Source organism: Fopius arisanus, unplaced genomic scaffold (genome assembly GCF_000806365.1).
Source record: "Fopius arisanus strain USDA-PBARC FA_bdor unplaced genomic scaffold, ASM80636v1 scaffold00027, whole genome shotgun sequence".
NCBI lineage: Eukaryota > Metazoa > Arthropoda > Insecta > Hymenoptera > Braconidae > Fopius > Fopius arisanus.
Window position 1 is genome coordinate 526,551 of NW_011887766.1, and position 16,228 is coordinate 542,778.

At 38.0% G+C, this 16,228-nt stretch overlaps 1 protein-coding gene across 2 annotated transcripts in view; it reads left to right on the top strand.

Moving 5' to 3' along the window:
• The window catches only part of LOC105265068 (insulin-like receptor), a 40,861-nt gene extending 25,396 nt beyond the window's left edge, over positions 1–15,465 (top strand). For both annotated transcript variants that reach the window (XM_011302355.1, XM_011302356.1), the window contains exons 3-8: positions 4,128–4,302; positions 4,660–4,918; positions 9,178–9,283; positions 9,357–12,490; positions 12,741–12,985; positions 13,073–15,465. In XM_011302355.1, coding sequence (XP_011300657.1) covers positions 4,128–4,302; positions 4,660–4,918; positions 9,178–9,283; positions 9,357–12,490; positions 12,741–12,985; positions 13,073–13,730 — 4,577 coding nt within the window. In that variant the 3' untranslated portion in view covers positions 13,731–15,465. The remainder of the gene's footprint in view (positions 1–4,127; positions 4,303–4,659; positions 4,919–9,177; positions 9,284–9,356; positions 12,491–12,740; positions 12,986–13,072) is intronic.
• Positions 15,466–16,228: the final 763 nt, after the last annotated feature.

Here is a 16,228-nt window from a genome sequence, read left to right on the forward strand (position 1 = left end):
GTTTATCTATTTAGATTTTCAGTTTACGGTGACAATTTCGCGGAATTTAGCACGTTCGGTGAATACATCGCGGAATTGATGTGCCCACTAATCACAATTGCTATTTTATGTAAAGATTGTGTTCTTTTCCCCACGTTAAGGCTGTCCAGTTTGTTTGTGTTTTTTTTACACTTCATACTTCTTAGTGTCTCATTGAAGTAATTTATTCAAACACGAGTTCTTACGAAATGCGTTTTCGTGTGTATTTAATCACTGTACGACGACGCGTGTAATTACTGTGAAATCATTAGATCCCGCACAGAAAATAATATTTCAAGCGGCAAGGGAGAAAATTCATCAGAATTCAGAGCAATTTGAAATTCAATGATAGATGTTCCTCAATTTTCTCAATCATCGATTTATTATTTCTATAAATTTTTAGAAAATTTATAGTTTTCGCTCATTTTGCGTCACATATAAGAATCTTCCACGAAGCAATTCATTCAAATTCGAATACATCACTTACTAAACGATGTTTAACTTCGGTTCTCACGGTGAAGTAGAGAAGTTGGTCGTATTTTTCCTTATTCGTACTCCTCGGAGTTTCACCATGTTAATTTATTCAAACATTGTGAATCCATTTGAAACAAGGTTTGCTGCGAATGGCAACAACGTTCCATAATCATCGCAGGAGAAAAAAATGTAAAATTTATTATAATCTCATCCCTCTCGCCTCGATAATGCTTAGTATGCCATTAGCATTAAACATCAGTTAAGATATCAGAATACATTAAAATGAAAAAGCACTGAGGCAGTTGCAATTCCATTTGAAGTGACAATTTAGAATGGATTCCACATTACTTCATTTACCAAACGATTCCAATGGTCTTCAACATTTTTGTCCCTTACTTCCAACAATTTACATTTTTTCCTTCTCTTTTTGACAGTTTTTTACATTAATTAAAAACAAAGTGCTTTATTCGAGTTAATTTTCGTCCAATTTTTACTATTTTCAAATAATTTTGAAAATTACTGGGCTGACATGTACGTTTCTATCTCATCCATGGATCGACGTGAGGAAAATAAAATGTTCTCTGTTAGTTGAAGTGAATGGCAGTGCGACAACCAATGGGTGTGCGGTTTTTTTTTCGACAAGATAAGAATAAATATCTGTACTCGGCACTGTAGGCAACTACAAGAGGTTAGGGCATGTTGACCCTGTGAATTGTGGGGTCGAGATAAAATGGTGCAAAAAAAAATCGTCTAGACAGTCAACTTCCGGTTATGCCCTTCAACATTTGTTGAGAGCAACACCTGGCCCATCAGGATATACCCGAGAAATGGAGAAGAAGGGATTCATCATTGGGATGAAAAAAAAAAATGAGTGGCTGAGAGGAAGGGGGCAGAGAACAAAACGCCAACTCTTTATTTTCATCCCTTTATACTCTTGTGTATGAGGAATATGAAGGGAGAGTACCTCTTAACCAATTCGAGATACGCCGAACGAATATCGATGTACGGTGAACGAAAACCATCACCCTATCCCATCAGGAACATCATCTTCAGAGAACTCTTTCCTTTCGCAATTTAATCTACTGAAGAAAAATATTGATAAAGCCCGTCTCTGATTTGTTATTTTTTTTTATAGTTTCATTTTTCTGACAGTGATATCGAGTGTTGCTCCATCAATAACAGCCACTATCTTTTTGTTTTAAGTTGAATATTAATTCTACACTTGGCTCATTGTTCGTGATAGCATTCAAAGAATTCCCATTAATTTTTAAGAATTGTATAAAAAATGTCGGTTAAAGTTTTTCATTAAATTTTTTTTGACGAAGCCATTGATAAATTGATCTTGAACATTATCCGCAAGTATGTGTCACATGATCATCCCAAAGAAACCTATTGCCCATAAATAAAGAGGGTAACAACGGAACAGCTCTGTGCTGAGTTGAGACTACAACTCGATTGCTGAACGAGGTGTACCCATTTTTTTTCTCATTTTATTTTATAAAGCTATGAAATCACGTCGTCCATCATCCGCGAGTGTCTCCCATTTTTACGATCCTCAGCCCCTCTCAGATGGCCTAAATTTTTCGACTACTCCAAAATCATGCAGCTAAAAATAATAACAACACCAGCATTGGTATAAACCCAGTGTTTGATAGTTTCTGAGAAACACATGAATAATAGAAGAGTGCAAATGTAGAATAAATCATGACGCAGCGACCTAATCACCGGTTTAAGCACTCAATAACAAATCGCAGATACCAATAATTATCACAACCGCACTTTAAACAAAAATGACATAAAAACGATGTTGCATAGGTGGAAAGTTGCATAGGGGAATATCTCGATACTCTGGTAGTTCGTCCTCGACTATCCATCACACTCTCTCCTCTTTTTTTTTGTTTTCATTGGATGTTTATGGAGGCAAGTGGGAGACTAGTTGGCTTGTATGTATGTACAATGGGCTCGCGGTGAGTAGCAAGAATGTTGCTTATCCTCAAACGGGTCACATCCGCGCGTTACACAGCAACCTTTGGGTGAACGACACCAATAACCTTGAGGAAAGTGTCAGGAATGCGCTGGGCAACTGTGCGTTTAGACTGCCACACTAGAACTTGAAGTGTTTCTACCCCTCCTCCCCCATCAGTAGCACAATTTTAATCAGACTCACCCACCCAAGTTATTTCAAACTGGCGGAGGAGGACAGAATGGAGAATAAAAAAACCAACACATTGAATTCTTCCACTCGGATTCTATTGGCCATTTATCGAACGTACTGAAGGATTATCCGCGTCTACCTCGTCGAATTGTTAGCCATCCAATATTCCTTGCTGAATTATCAATATTTTGGAACAAAAAATTCTCCGGTTTCCTTTAGTACGTACCAACGCTCATCAACTACCGTTTCATTCTCATTTATTCTCACATCACTCCCTCTCGCTCTTTCTGCCTTGCGACTTGTGAACGGTTTTTCACACGTATACACTTACGTGTAACACGCAGTGTGCATATATGCGCAACATTCATGAGCGAGTGTATTTTCTTGTGAATGAAAAGCTCTTCCCTGTCGCTCCGACCAATCGGAACAACGCTGCCACCTCGTGGTCATTTTTAAACTCTTGGGCGTTTATTTTTGAATTCAATGAGTCATCGGTGTTAAACCGTGGGTATTATTGACAACAATACCGGTTGGAGTGAATATCGTCCAACTATTTCTATGAGCACTAATTCCTTCCTCTCACCCTTGGTATTTCTACTTTCACAGCGAAATGTTTACGTTTTTTCAGCGGTTGTTTTCTTTCTTGCATCGACTCTGCAAATCCATTTATAGTATTGGGTGTGATAACTCCTCCCGCTGAGTGTCAGCCTACACTTTATCGTTTTTTTTTTCTCGTAAATCCTATCGCGATAAGTTTGAAGTACTTTGAAAGAAGGCGAATTTAAAGTTGGGGGAATACTCGAATTAGAGGCGATACTGAAGAACTTGGTTTCTTCCTAGGTTTAGCTTCAGTTTTTAGCGAGTCATTGCCAGCTTCTTTTAATTTTCATATTGTTTATAAATTTCTGGAAAGCTGTTGATAAAATTTACATGAAAAAATATACCATTTACATATTTTATTATTATTCAATGTCTCACAGTATTTCATCACCGTGGAAGAATTTTCCTATGTTTTTAAAAATCTTTTTCAAAATTTTTTTCAAAACAATAGAGACACGGCTATGGATTTTTTTGGGTCATTGCATAATGATAAAGCTTAGAAACGGTACATTTTTTCACGTCAATCTGATCCGCGGATTCCCAGAAATTTAAAAAACAAAAAAAGATGAAAAATGAAATGATATCGGCAATAACTCCTTACCGGAAAGATTGACACATGCTATCGCTCAATGGCCACCAATGTGGCGCCAGGATGTTTTGCAAATTGAACTAATCGACTTGTCAATTGCAATTGAATAATTTTTAATGTAAAACTGGGTGATAAACGAATTCGCTGATACAGTTGGGGAATGGTTGCTTGACACTGAGTTTCATTAGTACCATTAGTAGAGGAATGTACATGTGTTTGAATAGAATTAAAGCAATGGAAGCTGATGGAATTTATGTAAACTAATGGTGATTATTTCTTTAATTATTCTAGTGTGCCAAAGCATAGACATAAGAAATCACGTGGATCAGTTTTCAAGGCTAAGAGGATGTCGTGTGGTTGAGGGTTTTGTACAAATTCTACTTATAGACCACGCTAATGAAACGGCCTACATCAATCAAACATTTCCAGAATTGATCGAGATCACTGGATACCTCGTATTATACAGGTGAGATTAATGGTGAATTATCATTCTATGTAATTAGTGAAGCGAAATTTTCTAAAAAGCCAATAATGTTAAATTATGAATCAATGAATACGTGTGTGAGGTAAACCGTGATGTTTACGATCATATGAAACTTCAAGGTAATTGATCAAATAAATCCGTCGGAATTAATTAGCGGAGGAATGCTTGATAATTTTCAACGGCAAGATCCAATTATTCGTCTTCAGTCATTGAGACAATTTCCTGTTAACAATAGTGGAAGATAAAGTAGGCGTTACAACTTGCATCAATCAATAGACTATCATTCAAATGTCACTTAAATTTCTCATATAACTAACGCTCCTTGTTATTATTTTGCAGAGTTAATGGCTTGAAGAGCATTGGTCGACTGTTTCCAAACTTAGCGGTCATACGTGGTAACTCGCTCTTTATAGACTATGCCCTCGTAGCATTTGAGATGATGCACCTGCAGGAAATTGGCCTACATTCACTCACCGACATACTGCGGGGTGGAGTTAGATTTGAAAAAAATCCAGCTCTATGTTACGCTGACACTATTGACTGGAACATGATTCTCAAGGACAAGGACAAGGAGATAAAAGACATTGCGCACATTGGAGTAATTCTTGTTTATCTCTCTCCTAATGCTATTCCCTCATTATTTTCCTACATGTTTTTCAATGATTCAGTGGCATTATTCAATTTAGAATTCAGAATTGAGTCTGCATAGCTCGGCATTCATGACGGTTGTGAATAAATAATGGCGATTTTAATTACCACAATTATCCAGGAAAATTGGAAAAAGTTGAAGAGAGGAAAAAGATTCATTAACATTCTCTCTTAGTATTTCCGTAAGAATAAATTCACGAAGCGGTGTTTCCGGCGGAAATGTTGGGAGAGAAGTGGAAGCCAGTTAATTCAGTAAAGAGAATTGGGTGGAAAAAGTTGAATAAAAACTAGATGACCATTACCAGTGTTAGCAATGTTCTGCTTCGCTGTATGCAACATCCTTATTTTCATGTTGCTATTCTGACGATAGCGTAAAATAACCTTCTTTCGCAATTTGTTTTTCGACCTTCACTGTAACCACGTGCATATTCGGGTTGTTTCTATCGTTTCTGTTGCATATGATCAGTGCATTTTAGCTTCATTAGGAAAACAAGATAAAACAAGAGAAATCATAAACATGAGCTATGCAAGGCTGTGGCTCTGTATCAATACTATGGAGAATCGAGAAATAATTACGAGTAAAGTTGCACTTGGGGAATCAAGCTCATTTTCATGATTCAGCTACTGACATCAATCGAAACGTTATAGCTTCATTTTTACTCAACTTTCCGTTCCAATTGTTAAAAAAAATGAAACTGCAGAAAAATATTGACAAGTCTGAATGATAATCGTCTCAAACTTGTGCGATTAATTATTTCTTATGAATGACGAGTTGGAGCAGATGAGAACATAAGTTGAATGAGATAAAATTCAAACAAGGGGTTATCTGCGATGAATAATGTATGTATTGAATTTTTGAGTTCATCTATCTGTTTCGCGCATACCATTTCAATTGGCCCTGTATATTTTCACTCCTTTAAGTATTCGAAATTTGGAATATACTGTGTGAAAGTGAATGAGCGATAAGAAAATCTCATCAACAATAGCCGTTTTGTCACCACTTGGAGAATGAAAAGAAATTTCATCTGGGTGATAATTATTTTTTCGGACTGGTGCCGAATAAACACCATTATCCTGGCTGTCTAGAGATCGCAAAACGGTGTTTATCCGGCCGGTGTAAAAACACGGTCGGTGACTGAAAAAGAGTCACAGTCTGATATTTTGCAGTCCCCGATGTGTTCTCAACTATCGTAGATCGATTTGCGTATAGGCCTCATGTCCATGGAGTCTGCAGTCCTGGAGCAGTCCTAAACTCTATCACGTTGTGATAAGTGACCATAACCTCTGAAAGAAACTGACTTGGTGCTTTACAATTGTTTTCACGAGTATTGAAAATAGAAATTAACTGAATGTTAAACATGGAGGACTACCTAGAACATTTCTGTAATGACAATGACAGTGATATACCCCAGGAAATCCTAGTCTTTGCCAAATCTTTTTCTGATGATTACTTGCCTGAAATATCAGCTAAGAAGAACGAGCAATGTTTCGACGAATTCATGGCCTGGAGAAAATAGAAAAACATTCAAAACATTCAAAACAAGTTCGCACTTGCGATTGATACCAATCACTCCGACAATCGGAATAACTTAATGAGTTTAAGTTATAACAGACCATTTCTTCATTGCTTATCGCAACGGAAAATAAACCGATCAGAATTTGGGCCAACCCACTTACGGAATCATCGTTCAATCCATTGTCTTTTTTAGATCTAGAATCGCCATTGGACTATAGAGGACACATTTCGACGTACAGGTGAATGAAAGAATTTTTTACAATTTTTTTTTCTGGGAGAATTTCAGATAATTTTTTTTGTTTATTGAATTGAAGGTATGATGAAAAGTGTATGAAAAATTTATTAGATTTTTTTATTTTCAAAAATAAAAAACAGGAACACAAGTTAAAACTTATTAATTTCAAACTCCATCATTAAATGATGATCGTAATAACAAATTACAGGTGCAAAAATCCTGACTGACTCTGGTGCTAGCATGACGACTATTCAACGTGCCGGGAGATGGAATTCATCTATTGTGGCAAGAGGATACATTGCATCATCAAAGAGATGCAAAAGACAGATCAGCGAGGGAATAAGGGGATCAATTCATTTTCAACCTGCCTCGTTCATTTCAACCCCGACAACTTGGAAATTGCACTATTAAAAAACAAGATTGGAAACAATTGCAGAACCAACCAATGACACAAGCCTCATCCATGTTGGAATTAGAAACTTGAATAGTTCTGATATGAATGACAGTCTGAAAGGACCATCGATGGAGAATCATTTGCAAAAAAAATACGTTTGAAAAATCCATTTTCACAGCAGACTTTCTCGATCCCCCTGCTCAGACACAACCAGAAACACCAATATCTTGATAATCAACACGTGGCGAATGAAGACACCAATTACGAAATGTGTAAAAACGAAGAAAATGAAGATGTCAATCATTTGAAAAAAACTCCAAGTTCAATACGGACAAACCTAAATAATAATCCATGCCAATTATCAATTCCCAAGGAGCAGACACAATTAACGAATACGCTAAGCTTGAAGTGTATCATAATTTACAATTATGGTAACATAAATATTTATGAAAAGAAATAGTAACTCACGTGATTACTGTTTCAAAAAACACACGTTATGCTGCAAGTAATCATCCTCAAATTTTACTGTTCTTCATTTTGTTCTTTTATATTGATTGGTAACAGAAAAATATTTTTTCAAACCTGTTCAGCTAACGACTAATAGTTATTAAATTTATAAGGTCGTCTATGATGTTCACAAATTGCAATTTGAGAGAAACAGATGAAAACGCATATAATGATTCCAAAGATGAGAAATTGGTGGTATTAAGGTACAACATTGATATGGTTTAAGTTCATTGATACACTTCAAAATAGCTAAACTAGTTGAAAAATGTTATATTTCTGACTCATCTACGAATAATTTTAATTTGTACTACATTTATTATAATTCTTTGCATATTATGTTCATGATGACACATTCAACCATAAGTTGGCGACAAGTGCATTGCTCTTGACTATAAACAAATAAGTCAAATAATCAATATGAGAGCAATTATTTCCGCCCCTTGAACTATTTCCCCCCAAAAATTACCGATTAGGTTACGAGTTCTAAATTTAGGAAGTCCAGAATCGAAATGGTTATAAAAAAATTGCTTGAAGAGTTATTTCTTGTTCAATTGATGATGGCATGCAGACATAATCATTGTTGGCGCCCCACGTCCGAAAAATACTATGTGAGCCAGGCCGGGAAAATGTCGTTTCAGTCCCAGACATAGTAGCAACTCTCGCCTTCAACCCACTATTTCCATGGGACTAGAAAATGACAGTTTTTCCGGCTTGTCTCTCAATTTACTATAAACCCACTTCATGTTATTCTACGTATTCTAAGCCAACCGTAAGATTATACCAAAAAAGCACTCGATACCGGACGCGGCACTGGGTAGGCGTCATCATGATGTTTAACACCGGAAATATCGCGTACATTGCCCCAGAACCTCCTACATACGTCATTAGTAGTACCTCGAAATGTTTGTCTCTTTCGTCTTCATTTCAATACAGACACGTATAAATATCAGTGTTGGCGTATCATTGGATCGCGTTCACGCTGGTGATACTCGGCAAGTTGTATTGGTGCACGCGCCGTCGATGTCACCGTTCACGAGTCTCCCCGTGTCTTTTAAAATCAGTTTGAGTAAACAGTTTTTTTTCCTTTCAAATGCTGCGTCAGATGTAAAATTATCAAGAATAATAATCATCACTGTCGCACGCTAACTTTTCTCCATTGACGCATCAACGTCGTTATTGACACTTCCGTACTAATTTATGTTCTCGTTAAAAGCAATTCATTACCATTTTCTTTTCAATAAGCAAATTAAAGGTTAATGTGCAATAACGCGCTACAACCTAAGGTTGAGAATGTGCGTGCATTTACCATGGTACACTTTTCTCAGCGAGAAGAAATTTCTATAAATATAATGAAACTTACACTGAAATTGAATGTATAAGCAGAAACTCCAGACATTGAATATTGTCACTGTATTCTTAGAAAATACAACTCGTCAAATGAATGATTGTCGAATAATTTGAGCCCTTCGTAAAGAAACAACTCAATATGTAAAATAATCCTGTTCAATGCTATAAAATTTCCCCACGAACTCATAAAATCTGTTCATTCTCCCCCAGGGAAATAAACCACGAAATGGCTGTCCGGTTTGCGACAGACACTGCCCAACTCGACAAACAAATAAAGATGAGACACTTTGTTGGAACAGACAACACTGCCAGAAAGGTGAATATAAATGCATAAGCCGTAGTCAAATTATCGCAACGATTTTTTTTAATGTATCCGTAAAAAATTGCAGTATGTGATAAAGCGTGTGGAGATCGTACATGCGCTGCTCACGATCCCTCAAGTTGCTGTCATACCTCATGTCTGGGTGGTTGTACCGGTGGTTCATCCACCCAAAATTGTACAGTCTGTAAGGACGTATTGGTAGCTGGTAGTTGCGTGAAAGATTGTCCATCGGGTACCTACAAGTTTATGAAACGGCGCTGTATCCAGGAGAACGAGTGTCGAAAGATGAAGAAACCACGGGAGGCGTACAACAACATAAAATACTATCCTTATAAGCCCTTTAACAATACCTGCTTGATAGATTGTCCTCCCGGCTTTATGGAAGAGGAGAGAGATGGTAAGCAAACCTGCAAAAAGTGCGACGGCCACTGTCTAAAGGAGTGCTCAGGTGCTAACGTAGACAGTATTGTATCAGCTCAGAAACTGAGTGGATGTACCCACATAAAAGGCAGCCTGGAAATTCAAATACGAGGAGGAAAGAACATTGTGCAAGAACTAGAGGAAAGTCTTAACATGATCGAGGAGATCGACGGTTATTTGAAAATAGTCCGCAGTTTTCCCCTTATATCACTCAACTTCCTGAAGAATTTGAGAAGCATAAAGGGTCAGTACTTGGACAATGGAAAGTATACTCTAGCTGTGCTGGACAATCAAAATTTGCAGGAGCTGTGGAATTGGGAGACCCATCCCGGCATAAAAATTGGTTCAATAGATGGTGATGCCAAAGTTTTCTTTCACTTCAATCCAAAGCTCTGCCTCCAAAAGATCGAAGCACTGCGTGAAAAGGCTGATCTCAAGGAGTTCACCGATTTGGAGGTGGCACCCAATAGCAATGGTGACAAAGTGGCGTGCAATGTGACTAAACTAAAGACATTTGTGGCGAAGAGAACGGCAGAGGCAGCGCTCATAAACTGGGAGCGCTTTCAGCATCACGATCCCAGATCACTTCTCGGTTACGTTGTGTACTTTATTGAGGCACCCTATCAAAACGTTACAATGTACGATGGCAGGGATGCTTGCGGTGGCGATCGTTGGCGTGTTGACGACGTAGCCGCTACCGATAGCTCCGAACCCTACTTGACACACATACTTACACAACTAAAATCATACACCCAGTACGCTTATTACGTTAAAACGTACACCATTGCCACTGAGCGCTCTGGAGCCCAAAGTGATCTCATGTACTTCACAACACTGCCAAGTCCACCCGAACCACCCCGGGTCCTTCTCACTTGGAGCAACTCGAGCAGCGAACTCATTATTCACTGGACCGAGCCAATCAGCTTCAACGGCAATCTAACGCATTATCGTATTGTTGGCAAGTGGGAACCTGACGATTCAGCCTTTCTCGCCCAGAGGAATTACTGCGAGGAGCCAATGCATCTGCCTGAGAAAAGAACAGAGGCTGAACGAGTTGAGGAAGAGCGCAAACGCGCCGAGACTGAGCGAGAACTCACAAAACTCCCAGAGCAAGCAGCATGCGACTGTGCTGATCGAGAATCTGATCAGTTGATGAGGGAGAAGGAAGTGTCGAGCTCCATAGCTTTCGAGGACGCACTGCACAATCGAGTATATATCAAGAGGATTAATAACCGAAGAAAGAGAAATTCTAGTGGTTACTCAAGTGCATCTATTGAGGATGACCCCATCTACGACGATCTCTTTGGAGTCAAGGGGGATTTCAGTCCTGGATTGCTCAGCACCTCGTTACGCAAACGTGCGGTTAAATCTCCGGGTGATCAGCCAGCTCCCGATAAATTTCTCAATGGGGGCATCATTGCATTTGAGCGTCTTGTACCCAGTGACAAAAAGTCATTCGTCATGCGGAATTTGCGCAATTTTGCTGCCTATAATATTGAGATCCAGGCGTGTCGTCAGCAGGTAGCCAATGAGAGTGATCTCTGCTCAACCAAAACTATGAGGACGTATCGTACACTCCAGCTTGAGGGTGCTGATGACATACCTGTAGACTCCTTTCGGTACACTATTATCGGGGGAAATAGTAGTCAACAAATGGTGAAATTGGAGTGGGACGAGCCCAATCAGCCGAATGGAATTATTGTGACTTATCACATCGAGTACAAGCGCATTGATATTCAGAATTTTCAAGTGACACCGATTTGCATCACTCAGCGGGACTTCGCGGCGGCTGGCAGGTCTTATATCCTTAAGAATCTGTCAACTGGCAATTATTCAGTGAAAGTGAGGGCTACCAGTCTCGCAGGGGCTGGATCTGATTCGGAGACGAAGTACTTTTACATTGTTGAGTACAACACTAAAGGAACTTTCTGGGTTATCTTCTGGTCTGTACTGGCATTCGTTGTTTTTTTGGCACTGAGTGGTGTCTGGTTCTTTAAACGAAAACTGATGCGCAATATGCCGAGTATGAGGCTCATTGCCACTGTCAATCCGGAGTACGTTAGCACGGTTTATGTGCCGGACGAGTGGGAGATGCCCAGGAAGAAGATTCGATTACTCAAGGAACTTGGTAATGGCTCTTTTGGGATGGTATATGAAGGACTTGCTAAAGACGTTGTCAAGGGAAAGCCAGAAGTGAAATGCGCGGTGAAAACTGTCAATGAAAATGCCACAGATCGGGAGAGGATTGAGTTTTTGAATGAGGCAAGTGTCATGAAGGCTTTTAACACTCATCATGTAGTTCGGCTGTTGGGAGTTGTCTCTAGGGGACAGCCCACTCTCGTTGTTATGGAGTTGATGGTCAATGGGGATCTCAAAACTTATTTGAGGAGTCATAGGCCTGATCAGTGCGACAGTATGACGCATTTGGCAAAGCAACCACCGACGTTGAAAAGGATACTCAGGATGGCCACTGAGATAGCTGATGGTATGGCGTATCTTTCGGCGAAGAAGTTTGTTCATCGGGACTTGGCAGCTCGTAATTGTATGGTTGCTGAGGATCTCACCGTAAAGATTGGCGATTTTGGAATGACTAGGGATATTTATGAGACGGATTACTATCGGAAGGGGACCAAGGGACTACTTCCGGTTAGGTGGATGGCTCCTGAGAGCCTCAAGGATGGGGTTTTCACGAGTTCTTCAGATGTATGGAGTTATGGGATTGTTCTCTGGGAAATGGTTACACTCGCGTCTCAACCATATCAGGGGCTTTCTAATGATCAGGTAAATTGTTGGTGACAATTTATTAACTATAGCTCTCTGATTATCTTTATTTGAAGTTTGTTTCATTGGATAATCATGGAATCTAGCTAAGAATTTATCGGATTATAACGATTAGTTAAGAGATTAAATAGAAGATTTTTTGATTTTTTATTTCGAATAATTGTCGTATATGAATATTTAACTATTTCTGTACATAATGAAGAAAATACAATGAATTTCGGAAATTCAAGGAGTTTACAACTGCCTTCAGGTATTGAGATATGTAATTGATGGAGGAGTAATGGAAAGGCCTGAAAACTGTCCTGATTCGCTCTACATCCTGATGAGAAGGACTTGGAATCAAAAAGTCAACAGAAGACCGACATTCATTGACATTGCCACAATGCTGCTGCAAGAGGTGGATCTCGAGGGCTTCTCGGAGGTGAGCTTCTACCACAGTCCAGAGGGAATCGAGGCGAGAAATCAAAATAGTCAGAACTCACCAGGGATTGACAAGTAAGATTTTCACAAAGAATAACTCTCCAGAAGGCAAGTGTCTTCAGTATTCAATTTGTGCAATGAAAATTTGTAAACTTGTTCTAGGGACTTCGAATTATCCCTGCAGGAGCTCCGTGAGGACGAGATCGAGGAGGACGAGGACTCCCCTCTGCGTCGGGACTTCGATGATTTTGCTAGCATCGAGCCAGCGTGTTTGAGAAACAGTGCGAATTCGCGATATAGCTCTGAGCCGTGTGGTGAAAATTCGAAACTAGTAACAAACTTCCATGACTTTAATTCTTCAAAGATACCATTAAAAGCGGGCTTCGATGATTTTGACGGTGTATCCGGTGGTTCCCTGAGCTCAAGTAAAGATACTCTGGATTTTCCATTCGTCGAGGATAGCCTCAAGTCGGTTAAAAATTCACCGTCCATTTTGAAGAACAGTTATACACCCAGGGAGAGTGTTAGTCCTGCTTCTGGTAAAAATTCATTGAGTCCACAGAACAGAATTGGCTCGTTGACGAGCAATCGTGGACGAAATATTCAACATGCTAAAACTCCTGATTGCCAAAATCGTACACCCGAGGAAGTTTCGTCGATTGAGAATAAAGACACTGTCTCCCTGAAAATAATTTTTCCAACGCCGATAGAGGTTGAGGCTGATATTATAACAAACGACGATAAAGACAAATCGCCAGTTGATTATACTAAAAAACCAGAGAATCTTAATAACGGTTATATCAGTGGTACCACAACGTAGTCTTTGTGAGTTATGTGGAATTCAAAATTCAGAACTGATACAAGATTTTATACAGATCACTTAGAGTTTGGAATGACAATGTCATTGACATCCTAATGTTGATCACTGAACATTATCGACATGTGTGTAGTTAGATTTTTTCTTTTAATATCATCGTAAAATGAATCATAACCTTATTGAAAAGGATAAACCATTTTTCGTATACCTTTTTTGTTTCTCTTACCGCGATGGTATTTAAAAATTGTACATGCAAATTCAATTTATCCAAGTGAAATTAATCACATCTTCGTAAATTCGATGCAAAAACGAATTGAAAGGGCGCTAGGACTCAATTTTACGCTTTGCGATACTAATTAAAAACTCATCGTTGAGACAAATTATCGTAGGAGGCTAGTTGCTTTTTAAACGAGAAAAGAAAACATTAAAAAAAAGGACGTTAGGGCTTGAAGAATAATAACTGGCGTAAGATATTACTTTCCTAAGGTCAATATTTAGGTTCGTTATCAATATCTCATGGATAAACAATTAGCATTCATTTGAAACAGCCCTTACCATGCTGATAATATTATTGTTTAATGATCAAAGCCAATCACGGTATGATATTTTTTTTTATTCAACAATTTGATTGAGAAAAAAAACAAGGAATATGCTTTTAATTATTAATATATGAGAGCATATAGACTGTCTTTTTAACCCAGCGAGAGTCAAGATTGATTAACGGACAAATGAAATACTGACGCTCCCCTGCTCCCAATTTTAATGAAGAATAAATCATTTGGAAATCGGAAATAAACTGAGAACTAATAATAAAATGGAAGATAGAAAAGGTGAAAATGTACATACGAGCACCGCAATACAGTTGAAACTAGATATAATGAGCCTCAAATACAAGACTGATTAGCTAATCCCCTCCCACCTACTCCCTTCCCTGTATAATCTCATCATAATCCTCTTCCCTTCCAAGTAAGTGAATGAAAAAAATATGGAAACCGTACGAATAGTTCCGCAACGTTTTTGTTCTTTGTTCATGCATTGAAGAAAAAATTCCATTCTTATTTTTTCTCCTTATTCACTTCGCAACATGCCTGCTTTGAGTATATAAACAAAAAAAAACAGACGACATATTTTTCAGCAAATAATAATGGTAATTAATTCTAGTACCAGTGACCTAATAGAAAGTACCTACATTTATTTTCAACGCTTTACACGTTATTATATCGTAAAAAATTAGTTCGTTGGAGATGAATTTAATTAACAGAGAAAAAAGTTGAACGAAAAAGCTGATGATGGTAAAAATTTGAATGAAGAAAAACCATTTTTTGTACAGAGTATAAACGTAAACGTATCAATTGTAACAAAGTAATGAAAAGAGAGGAAGAAGAAACTAATAAATAGGAGAATGAAAAATGTAAATTTTCTAGTAATTAGTCCATATTTTATCCTAGAAACCCTTTTAACTATTTTAACTATAATTTATCAGCAAGAAACAAGTGCTTCTAAGACAAGGTATTTGAGAATTAGACTCGATATCAAAAGACCTTGCCATATTCTTGGATTTTACCTGACGTTATGCGAAAGGGATACTTCAATTTATTTTCATTTATTTCCTCTATCCATCACATTTTCCATAGAATGCGGACAATTTATATAGCCTTCCACATCTTGTGGTGTCACAGGAAATCGTTGGACACGATCTTGCATTAAGTCGGAAGAAAACTGGAATTATTTTCAATGAGAGTACTAAATAATAAAAATATTTCAGAATATCTCAATCAGCTACAATTTTTTTTCTTCGTGGAAGAACAATAGAGATCAACTTGATTTAATAAAAAATACTTGGGTCACACTCACGTGTGAATGGAAGAGTACCATTCATATAAATTCCGATCTCATTTTGCCCTCCTTGAATACTGTATCGTACGAGCATAAATTATTGCATTATAGATCTACAATTGACATTCGTCAATTAATTTCGCGTCGTTTCCCACAACCTTTTGCGATATTCAACATTTTGCCTCAGTTTGAATTTGCATAATCCTCGGATAATTCGTCAAGCAAAACTTTCGGTAATGTCTTCATGCGCGGAGGGAAAAATACTGCAAAGAGTACGTGAAAAGTACGTGGGGCGAACAGCGAAATGGAAAAAAGTACTACACGCTAAGCACTACGAGTTCACGAAAAGACTACGTGACAGTACCGTCAATTTTCCGGAGAAAATAATAAAATTTACAGAGCATCTCTTATTTTTTATCAAAAATCACAGAAATCTTTCTTCAGGCCACGATTACGTGACTAGTCACGTACATTTTCCTGTATTTTTCACTACGTGTGTCGTTAAGTCATTGGGAAAACTAAATAATAATATACGTATCACTTCTATCTCAATCAATATTTTTAAAAAAACATCGCAGAAGGTTGAAGTCGTTCTGTATAAGAAAGTGAAATAATGCCTTCAAATAGTCTAATAAAAAAGACGTAAAAATTAATAATTGCTAGTG